This window comes from Rhagoletis pomonella, unplaced genomic scaffold, assembly GCF_013731165.1.
Source record: "Rhagoletis pomonella isolate Grant_MI unplaced genomic scaffold, Rhpom_1.0 Rhpom_scaffold_00005, whole genome shotgun sequence".
NCBI lineage: Eukaryota > Metazoa > Arthropoda > Insecta > Diptera > Tephritidae > Rhagoletis > Rhagoletis pomonella.
In genome coordinates, this window is record NW_023458559.1 from 76,469,291 (window position 1) to 76,481,432 (window position 12,142).

Below are 12,142 nucleotides of genomic sequence, written 5' to 3' on the forward strand. Positions count from 1 at the left end.
TTTATCTGTCTGTGTCACCAGTCTCTAAAAACTTAAAAAGAATGCTTTAGGGAGAACGAAAGTCACTTATGTTAGGTGTTTTAAAATACTGCTGAAACTCATAATCGGTGAATGGAAATTTGGAATCGAGTTTCGTTGTGAGACGACAGTCGTTTCTCTTCTTTGCAAACTGACGCCAATTGGAAATGCAAACCGAAGCCACCAGGTGTTTCCAAGGCAGAGAAGGCCTTCCTCTTCCTATGTATGTATATTGACCTCAAAAGAGAAGAAATCATTTTGTTACGCGTTATTCCTATGGGAAAAATAAATGCTCCATGCGGCACCACTTAGAATTATCGTAGATAGGAGATTCATGGAGGATCATTACTATACATACTAAAATTTGAGTCGGGCTCAGGTCGCATTTTGGAGCGTTTTTTTTTTTTGACGTGGTCCAATGTTTAAACCCATCCCTTTTCGGCGGGATAAAGCACACAGACTATTAGCACATATTTCGGTCTCGAAAAGTGTTGACATTATTTAACGGAAAATGGAGCGGGGTGGGGATGTTCGATGCGTATAATGTTTGGATGCTGCGCGGAACAAAGATAAAACCTGGCTCCTGCCAAGCGTTAGGACGCCCCTTTAATCGGCTGCAGTAGCTGTTGTTTAATGTTGACTACGAGTTCAAATTCTGTATAAAATCCAAGTATTTTAGTGCAGCGATGGCCAGAGAGTGTTTTGGCCTGTGCCCGTAGACATTGAAAGCCTAAAAATGCTCTGCACTCATGCCTATGAGGTGACTAACTTTACTTTAGTGCTTATTGGCGGGAAAATGCTAAATAGATTTAAGTTATTTGTGTTAACAGGCCGTATGAATATAAACTAAGTAATTGCTTTTTCTTAAAATTTCACACCTCTTTCTCTATTCAAATAAATTTAAGTGAAAGGTCTGAAATTTTAAGAAAAAGCAGTTGCTCGGCTTTTATTCATACGGTTCAGTTCCCCAAGCAACGAAAAGCCCAATCACACGCGAATAGTGACGAATAAACTAATAATAACAAAATAATCAAAGCAATAAATACGTAACTAAATGTAAATACAATAAAAAAGTTGTTGTTGTTTTTGTTCTTTTGTTTTTTCATTGTATTCCACTACATTCAAGATATTTATTATATAAAAAGCAAACCAATCTAAGAATAGTACAAATAAAAATTTGTTCTCTTCAGATAATTCATCACAATTATCATTATCATAACTATTAATACCAAATTCTGTTGCATTTACATCATCATTTCGATAATGAGTTGCACAAATGTGATTTTTGAATTTTTCACATTTCATGAAACTAGAAAAATATTTAGTATGGGTACTGTATTTAATAGACCCAATTCGAGTAAATTGTTGGTTTGATTCACCAACGAGTGGCGGTTTCGCGCACACGCGCACACACAGTGTTCTTAGTCATTGAATATCGGTATCTTTTAAGAACAGCAAACGCTCAAGTTGATATTCACCTTCATTATTCGAGGAGGAAGAGGAGGTTGCGACTGTGCCCGCCGACAAAGCGTTGCCACTAATGCCACTTGCTGCATCACCAGTCGCTCTATTAGTCTCCTGTTGCTTATCACCGCCCGGGTGGTGCTGCTTAATTGCCGCCGCTGCTGAATTATTGTTGCTGTCAGCTGATGCGCACAATAGTAAATTGATTTTTAAATAGATATTTGCCAGCGGCACACCACGTCTCTGAATGGTAATGCGTTTGCACTGTTCCAACAATGCTGCATCGTACAATTCGCGCAACTCAAATACGCCCATGCCAAGCATTTCATTCAAGCAAGTGCCGGGTTCGCGCCACCACACCGCAAAGTGTATGCGGCCAAAGTTTGGCTTATCCGCAGCCGAAGCGACAGTAGCGCCGCTCTTCTTGTTCTTGTTGCTGTTGCTATGCATACAATCAAGTTCATCGATTAATGGCGTCAAGTTGACATCGCGCTGTGATTCCTGACCGAAACGCGTACACTGCGTTAGGCTATGGAACTTCTCCGATTCGAATTGCATAATATTGAACATTTCATAGCGTGGCACATGCCTGATCAATTCGTGCGACAGCTGACACTCAACAGTGAATATGGGACGTATGTCATTCTGCAGCAATTCCATGCGTTTAGTGCCTTCTGGCTCTAGGGTAAGCGCCTCCAATTGCAGCTTTACGCTCTTGATGCGTCTGAATAGCTGGAGTTCCTCGCGTGTCAAAGTCTCAACACGGTCTTCGACTGCATCTCCGAATTCATCCTCAACAAATGCATCGACATTGGCGCAAGTGGCATTCTGCGAATTCAACTCCAGGTCCAGCTCCGATTCCGATTGCTTTGGTTGCAGCTTTGTATCACCAGCCAAGTAGGCGACCAGTTTGGCGTCGAGTTTACGCATAGCCTCTGGAAAGGAAGAGAAGGAAATAGGAGAGAAAATTTGTAAATTTTGAAATAAACTTAAATTTTTTTAGAGTTAAATTAAAATTTTGAACGTGATTAATTTCGGTTTATTTGAAATTCATATACACAAAAAAAAAATATTCTTACCCATTTTTAATTAAAAAAAATGTGGTTATTTTAGTAGTCACTAGAACCAGCAAAAATTCGATTTCTTTTTTTTTCTCAATAAGCAAAGCGTCTGCTTTTAAATGTGTCTGTGTGTGTGTGCGTGTGTGCGCGTCTTAAATGATCGATGCGAGTACTGCTTTGGCCGCAACCGTTGAGTGGAATGAAAAATTTGCCGGTCGTTAAGCTATTTAAATCAAATATGTAGTTCTCAATATGCGAGCACACAGATCGCTTTTTTCCGCTTTCATGTTATCGGCAAATAATTTCGAACAGATTTTCTGTACCGGATGATTATAAAATGCTATGAGGCACAAGGGACTCACGAGAGATCGAAATAGTGCGCTCATCTTAATTTCGTAACAGTGGCACAATATCAGAGATTAATATCAAATTAATTTATTTTCGATTTCCAGTTTAGTTATTGATCCTTTCAGTTGTCTTCTCGCAGTGTACTCTCGGTAACGCTAAAGGGTCTAATGTCTTAACGGCTGTTGTTTTTGTTGTCAATCTTTGTAGTCGAACTCAACTAGCAGTAGGCCCAAGAAAGGCTTGCATAAAAGAGAAATGCGTGTTAGCAGAGTGGGTTTAACCTTTAATGGCTGCCATGTGCTTCTGTTCTCCATGTTAAGGGCGTCGCCCAAAGACATGTAGTCCGCTTGTCAGGGGCAGTCGAAACCTTGTCTCTTTGAGTAGGAAGAGGCTGAAGTAAGATTAAGTAGTTACAAAGCGAGAAGTTTTGCCCTATGGAGAGGTAAAGGAGACATTTATAGTGCAGGAAGTCGATTACTCTGTGCTGTGTGTGTGTGTGTGTGTGTGTGTGTGTGTGTGTAGAACGTAGAAGAGAAGGTAATCTGGTGTCATTATCCAGCAAATTTTCTGTCTAACTAACTGAACTTCAGAAGCGCAATCTACTAAAACTGACAATAAAAAATATGTCACGCTTTCGGTGAGGAATATACTAGTGTCACAGGCTAGTCACACCGATGATAAAAGCTCCGTAATGAAATGTTGCAGCTTAGGGATTCATTCAAGTATTCTACCTCTTCATTAATAGCGAATAGCTCAGTGGCTAACGGAAGTCGCAAACCACCGACGATAAAACGGGTGCGGTTACATTTGTTGACACAGTATCTACAGCCGAATGCACATACTCCAAGAGTAGGGCACCAATCCAAAATAACAGAAAACTTTCACCTACCGTGTGCACCTCCAGGTGCCGATTATCCGAAAATTGAGAAGTTAATGCCGCAGTCAAATGGTTAGAGATTTTAAACCATTTAAACCAGGTTATCTTTTTTAGAAAGAGAAGAAACAGTGACGTTGAGAAGGCCTAATGAGGCTACAAAACATTTCCGTACAATCCCCGATAGCACTAGTTCGAATGATAATGCTTTAAAATCCGTTTGACTATCCAGGAAGCTACATAGATAGTGGTTTTCCGGCTGGAACCGTGCTATTTAGAGGAAGACAAGCTGCCATCTCTAGTTGGTTTAGGAAACGAAAAGACTGACTAAACTGCAGAGCTTTCGAAAGGAATCGGAGTTCCTTGCTCCAATTTGGAATTATATAATTTTTAATTTTTGTCTTGGTTTTTATTAATTTCGAAAAAGTATTTGAGAAGTGAAGAACAAAAGCGTGTACAAACGAAAAAATATAGCAACAATGCCATTGTTAATATGTTGGAGTAGTTTTGTGCTACTCTGATGTAATGCGGGGATGGAGTATATGGTCCTGCCCTAGGACATCGCAATGTTAATTGGACCATATTTTTTATATGAATTGTGGTTAATTTTGAAGTACTCTTTGGTCCTTAGGGAGTACTTTTTACACGCATGCATGGAGTAGTCGCGATTTTTACAGGGAAGCGCGTAAAATACAAGTAATTTTTAGCAAAAAAAACTGACTTAAAAAAATATATATATCGAGCCCTAACCGCCAAAATAACGTAAGCGACATTTTTTTTCAAAATTTTCTTTTTGATGCAGAAATATTCCTAGAGCATCTAGATGCATTTCTGCATCAAAAAGAAAATTAAAAAAAAAAAATTCGCTTACGTTATTTTGGCGGTTAGGGCTCGATATATCTATATATTTCATGATTGAATGATTGGATCTGAACCAAATTAGTATGGGACCACCTCTGAGACACTACCTTTCCGTTGCAAAGAATTATCGAAATCGGTTGACGTGGTCCAAAGTTATGCGGTAACATACATAAACAAAAAATAAAATATTCCGACGAACTGATAACCTCCTCCTTTTTGGAAGTCGGTTAAAAACAGAAATATATTTCCAAACAAAAAGTCACCATGTAGATAGTTGGAAGTATTTTACAGCATCACGAATTCAACAATGAATAAATCTGAAAAAAAATTGTACTATCACTTTTACACAAAAGGTCCACTGTTGTCAAGAGAACAGAGAGTACAACATATTTATTTTGTATTTAGGGAGAGAAAACAGATGTGGAGACAACTAAATTTTCTTGGCATGCACACACTTATGTATGTACATTAGGGTGGTTCAAAAACAGTAAAGTCGGAATTTTATTGCTCTCACCCCCTAGTATTGTTCTATATCGAAAAAAGTATACCCCTATTTTTTATTTTTAAATCAAAAAATATTTAGAGGTCGCTCAAAACGCTCAAAGTTTTCCGTATATTTTTGTATGAAAAAAAAACTTTTCGTAGAAATGGTATAGAATTCTTGAAAATCAATATTTTTCGATCGAAAAACTCTTGTTCTCTTCAAGAGACTTTCAATAATAATACCCAATTGTTTATTTCACCACTTTTTAATACTAACGATTTTTTATTGGTCCGCCCATTGCATTTTTCGGGGTTTTTATGGGTTTTTGGCGGACCTATAAATTATAGGTGCGATGAAAAAATGGTTAAATAAATAATTGAGTATTGTTATTGGGAATGTCCTGCAGATAAACAAAGTTTTCCGATAAAAAAATATTGACTTTTAATAATTATATACCGTTTCTACGAAAAGTTGTTTTTCCACATATAAAATACATGAAAAACTTTGGGCGCTTTGAGCGACCTCTAAATATTTTTTAATTTCAAAATTAAAAAATAGGGATATATTTTTTCGGTAGAGAACAATCCTATGGGGTGGGGTGAGAGCATAAAAATTCCGACTTTTCTTTTTCACATGCCCTAATGTACATACGTATACGCATATGTACGTAAATGCAAAGCACATGTATTGAGCATTATATAAATTATAAAAGCGTTCATACATAAATGAATACATACATATGTATGTAGGTGATAACAAAGTTTGCATAAAACAAATATAAGGCAATGAGAATAGTTTAGACCCGGGTGCTTCAGAAGCCAATGAACCATCGGATACGTACATACATACATACATTCAATAAGTATTTATTATACAAATACGGATCTATTAGACATCAAGGGGTACTACTTACTTCTAGCTAATATTTTTTAATAGACGGTTCTCGGCAAATAAATAAAACTTTTTTCAAGTGGAACATCTGAATCGAGTTCGGAGATGTTTTCGTAAAATATTAAAGTCATCAAATCTGTATCGTTCGTTCGTTTTTCAAAATTGAGGTGTCAATTTACAGTGTTTAGCCTGCAGATGTGCAATATGGTTTTAGGTTTTAGAAAATCGCGTTGATTTTTAATAATTTTTTTAGCTGACGGTGTTGTGAATTTTCTTCAAAATAAAGTATGATCGACAAAATCGTTTATAAGTATGGAAGAAAATGTCTACCATCGTCTCACAAAAAAAAAATCATTAGAAATAAACGTGATTTTCTAGCGTCTTGAAATCTGCACTTTATTCTACTAAAATTTAATGGGCGAATTGGTGAATAAAAGCTTATTCCTGCTGGAAAAATTTTTACCAGCAACAATTTGCCAGCAAGAAAAACAGCTGTAACTCGTTTCTGTAACTCTTTTCTACCGATTATTTCTCTACTGGTAGAGAATATACGTCATTATCTACTACTAATTAGCAGTAGAGAATTGTTACAGAAACGAGCTACTGATCGAAGTCATCTGTTTGCAATTTATAAAAATGATGAAATTAATTTTGATGATTTTTAAGTTTAAAATAACTTATTAGAACTGCTTCGGAATAAAGCAAATACTCATTGACTTACGTTTGCTTAGCAAATGGCTTTAGGCAAACCTTAAAATTATATTTGTCTTCATGTTTTCAGTTTCATGCTCTCGTAGGTGAATAAAATTTCGATCAGCTACACTAAAAACTTGCAAGTTTTTCTTATATTGCATTCGCGTACTTTTTGGGATATTTTCCAATTTGAGCGATAAGTAATCGTTCGTTACTCTCCTGCTAGTTGCTGCCGGATATTTTTTACTGGAAATCTATTCGAACAGACTAATTGTTCGTAAGCGCAATTGGACGAATTCAAACAAATAACGGAAAATATTATTGCTCGGGTATTTGCGTATGGCCTTTAGACAGGGATAGAAAACTGTCGTTTTTGATTTTTCTGGTATGAAAATTTGGATTTCCGATGTAGTACTTATTCAAGAGCTGATTGAATTTTGTTAAGCTGGAGTTGTAAAAATAACGAAAGCAAGAAAATTCGCATTTAAAACTTTATATACGGCCTTTTGAAGGATGTAGAATTCAATAAAATACACATAGTTGATAGATGGCTAGTAAGCTCTTCCGATGAAAAACTTAAAAAAGGCCATAAAAGAGGTTTAAAGAACTGAATAAGTCCCGAAAACTATTTCCTAGCTTCTACCATACCCTGGGAACGTAAGTGAAATCATTAAAACATACAAATATATAGACGACTTATGCCCGTTAAGCTGATGACACAGTTTTTTCGTGTATTATAGATCAAGTAAATACTTTTTAAAGAATTGTACTGTTTTTTGTATTTGCTAATTACTATAACACTTCTCCATTGAAATATAGTAAATAAGCTAAACATTAACAATCTAATAAACCCAATGTTCACTTATGAAACATCTACACGTGCCCAACATACTGCGGATTTGCTTTGAAAAACAAAAACCAAGGCGACAACAGAGCTTACATAGAACAGCTTTACAATAAACACTCTGCGAAATAAGTTCCTTACCGTACTTCACACTAAAAATGTCTAGAAGCACGAAGGTAAAGAGTTCGTTAATTTCCGTTAACTATGGGCGATTAATTTACGTCGAAGAAGAAAAATTAGCAGAGATAGGATTTTGAACCGAACCGCCGATTTATTAAGTAGGGCTTATTTTATTTTTATAGTTTCATTATTCAAGGACATGGGGAACGATTGGAGAACGATGTTAAATATCAATTTAAGAACAATAAATTTCTCAAAGGTTGTAGAAATATTTTTTTTTTTTTTTATGTTTGGTGGGTTACTACTACAAAAATTGGAAAGTTATCGACACACTTTAGTTTAAATTGTGACGACAATTATTTGACAGAATATAAATAACGTTCTATGCTGAGTAAGTAGCAACTTTGTCTCCTGGCAGTCTTATCTCGCTGTCTATATAAATGGCATATGTATCGTTTATAAAAATAGTCCGATTTATGATTAACACAGCGTGAACTTTGAATCTTTCGAATATTCCCAATAGAATTAAAGATTTTTTCAGTTCTTTCTGTAGTCCTCTTCTTTGAGAATCGCTATACAGTTTTTCTTTTGTCTTGGTATACATAAGTTGTCAATTCGAAAATTTAAGTTCAATGTGCGACCTTTCAAAACTGATTGGGGAAGAATTAAAAAAAAAACACACAGATGATATCTGTGTACATTTTATGTGTAAATTAGTGGCTGTGGCTAGCAACAGGTTTCCGGTATGAAATTTCGCCACTAAAACTAGGGATAATTTGAATCCGACGAAAAAAAAAACAAAGCTGTCGACCACTCTATTAGTTGAGAGATAATTATATGATTAAGTACTCTTCCTAAGCTATTTATATTGTGTTTTGAAGTACGTCTCGTGAAAGGCATTCAGCATTTATGCATATACATATACATATGTGTATATACATATTGTTACCTTAATTCGCAAAGGCCCTAACCAACACTTTTTTCGAAACTGCGTTTTTCACAGATTCTAGTAGGATGTATTAAAATACACCTTCAATAAAAATTTCGAAAATTTAGTACCAAAAATCGCGGAGTTACATGTCACTTTTTAAAAATCCCTACCTGTTTTTGATACTCATTTTATAAATGATTTTTGCTTCTCCTGTAAAATTAAAAATTTTTTGGTTAAGGCCTTTGTAAATTAAGGTGACGATATACAAGCATACAGGCACGACTAGATAGTGACGGGGTCAGGGTGTTTCCCCTGGGACCGGAGTTTTCAGGGGATCGGATTCTTCGGAAACTAAGTTCGACCATACAAATATTTTGTTAAGTTGATAAATTTGATAAAAAAATTAACACAAATTATTTTTTTTTGGAGGGTTGGGGTTTTATCATGACGGCCCTGCAAGAATACCATATAGCAGGGGGAAAAATTCTCGTATCCCCACGAGTTTTGAAAGTGTTTCATAAGAATTCATTGTAAAATTCACTTATAAACAGTAGGGTGGTCTTTAAATGTAGGTAGGAAATTTTTTGGTGACGTGCAATAATGCCAATGGAATTAAAGTCACTGACATTAATACACAATTTAAAAGTGAATTAATGTCAGAAATGTTAAAAAACATACAAACTTTACGGTGACGTGTAACAAGGCGCAGCGGATATAAGTAACATCCATGGACACTATTTCTTATCGTCGAAAAGCATCGATCGAAAGCGCAGTAAAATCCATGGACGTTATTGCTCTATTAAAAAAATATTGACAAAATGCACTTCTAACATGCTACATGCTATGAGCACCTAGTAGTATACAGCTTTAAAAGTGCATAACACCACGGTGGTCCGCGTTCGCGCAGTGCGCGCGCCATATCACCACACAGGGGTGCAAAGTTCAGATTCCTCTGTGGAGAATCGAAAAATTAAAATATTTTTTTCATCTTATAAAAACCGAAAATCGATACAACTTTAGTCGAAGATATCACATATAAATGATGACCCCGATTGGAGGCGGTTAAGGCTACTCGCGCAGGGGTCAAAGTTCGGATTACCCTATGAAAACGTCTTAACCGACTGCAATCGGAGAAGAGGCTTCCAGTAGGGCATTTCGGAAACGCAGTAATCTGTTTGATCAGGGAATAAATCAAAACACAGGATTCTCCTGCCCTCGAGCCTGCTACCCACCTGGTTTTCCTAAGTTTTAAAGCTGTTTGTGCTGCGCTAGTTCTGCCAACAATAAGACCAAGTAGGGCAGCGCATTGTAAGTATGCGCTCCAACGGCCTCCTATAGCCTCCATTATATTTATGCCTAGCTATGGTTAGATAAAGCCCACAAATTATTTTAAGCGAGAGACCACATCCCTTACCAATAGCCCATTGCAGCAATCTACGCATTTTTTGCGCTTTCCTCAATGTTTGGCTTCCACGATCCAGTCCAAGATCAGGCTTTGTACTCGACCTTGCCAGAGAGGTGCGGGCGGGCACCTCCGATCAAGGGAAGAGCCACATCAGGGAGCACTTCCTAGTGAACCAGACCGTTTTCATCTTGCAGAGGCCACCGGTTACCAAGTTCAGGTAATCTTGAGTCAGAACACAAAGGGTAACGAAGAATCTTCCCCAGGTCATCTGCATAGGCAATCACCCTACCACCTCCTTTTCTCCAGTTCGTCAATGTAGAAAATCACTTACAACCACGATCCAGAGAAAGCGTGAGGAAACATCAGCTTGCGGGGTTCCTATAATTAAGTATACTAGTGAATACTCTTAAGGGTTCTGTAAAGTTTAAAGCCTATCTCTTAAGTCATCTGTCATAAGTTTAAATGGATCTAATTAGCGTTAAAATGTATGTAATCACCGTGACCTAAATTATAATTACACATTAACTTATCAAGTGCTTATTAGAAATCTAAGTACATACATACATACTTATCCTAGTTAATAGCACGTGAATCCATATATACATGTATATACATAAGTACATATAAACTGTAATGTAGTTTAAAATTCAGTCAATAACTTATTCTTATCAAGTATAGACGTAACACAGTTGCATAATTACTTAAGTATGTACATATGTAATATATAGCATAGCTTCGCACAGCAACAAATACATTTCTTTAAGCAGATTGTACAGTTTTACACAAAAGGCAGATGAGTTCACAAGCTTATCAATTACGTCGACAATGTTTCACCATTTTATGACGAGATAATGTTTTCTACATTCTAAGTATTTTCAATTGAATAATGAATTACGATGCATAATAGAAGCAACAATAAAGTTGTAATTTAAAAGGAAGGAGGTCTAAAATGTGAGTTTTGTTTATAATTAATTAGTAAATACTAAAAGGCTCTTATGGTTTTTGTGTATTCATATTCAACGGTTTTGGTCTAAAATAAAAGTCCTTTTTTTTAACTTCTTCATAGATAATGCCATCAATTAGCTTCAGCTTTTATCGCTATCAGTAATTCCAATTAAGCATGCGGATTTACATATAGAACTAATAAACTATTTTTTTTTTTAATTGCCTGCGATCGCTATCCAGAAAATGAGATCGAAGGTGTTTGGTGCATCTCCACCGCCCATTGTCCGCTTAATATATTCTGCGGCTTCCGATGAATTCGCAGATCACAACTTTCACAAATTTTTTCGCCTAAATGTAAAATACGACATAAATAGGAATTGTCAAGCCGAAAAATTGGGCATACTCTGCACAAAGAAAGGGCATAAGTAAGTGATGTAATAGGAATTTCTCATAATCCAGAAATATTCTGATCGCAGAAAAATATACCAAATTAGCGAATAAAAGTTGCCGAAACGAGCTCATTGCAAAATTATGACGCAGCCGTAATCAACACGTAAGAAACTCCATAAGCTGTCAAGACGAGGAAGAGGAGGCACCAGTTCTGCACCTCTCCTATACCAGGTTCTTCGGCTTTAATGTCCATAAATTAAATCTGGAATTGTAATGAGTTAATTTATTTTCTACCGAAACTCAAACTTAGGTACAATCTCAAAAAGTTTATAGACTTGAAGCCAAGGCGAATTCATATATGGTGACGTTTTTTTTATCAGCTGCGTATAGCGTGTGATTGTCAAAGTTTTGAGTTTCGCTGGTGAGTGAGTGAAAACGTGAGGGTGTTTGTATTTTCTGTCGCCTTTCCTTCCTTTAACATATCGCTCATTTACAATAATAGTGCCATAACTCAAAAACCAAACTCGAGAAAAACGGCTTTAAAGTTTTGAGTTTACATACCGCACGTTTAATAATATAAAAGATGTAATTCAAAATTTTCAGTTTTGGACATTTCATAATACAATTAATCAGCTTCATGAGGAGAATATGTTCAGCCTAACAGATGACTCAACTTCCCAAAATTGGCGAAGATATGTGTCCTTCCATGTGTCTTTTGGTGTACCAGCTGTATGAATTGATCATACTTTGATTGCGTTTTCCCACTAAATTGAAATTTTGAAATAATTCTGTATATTACATACATTTATTTTT

At 36.2% G+C, this 12,142-nt stretch overlaps 1 protein-coding gene across 2 annotated transcripts in view; it reads right to left on the minus strand.

Annotated features, from left to right (window-relative positions):
- Positions 1 to 12,142, minus strand: part of LOC118739613 — a 37,220-nt gene that overhangs the window by 6,685 nt on the left and 18,393 nt on the right. The window contains exons 1-2 of one of the 2 annotated variants that reach the window (XM_036471045.1): positions 2,562 to 2,752; positions 1,497 to 2,417 (exon numbers count right to left, since the gene is read on the minus strand). In XM_036471045.1, the coding sequence (XP_036326938.1) occupies positions 1,497 to 2,417; positions 2,562 to 2,565 (925 nt within the window). In that variant the 5' untranslated portion in view covers positions 2,566 to 2,752. Of the gene's footprint in view, positions 1 to 1,496; positions 2,418 to 2,561; positions 2,753 to 12,142 lie in introns of those variants that run through there. The other variant, XM_036471044.1, reaches the window with a different exon arrangement.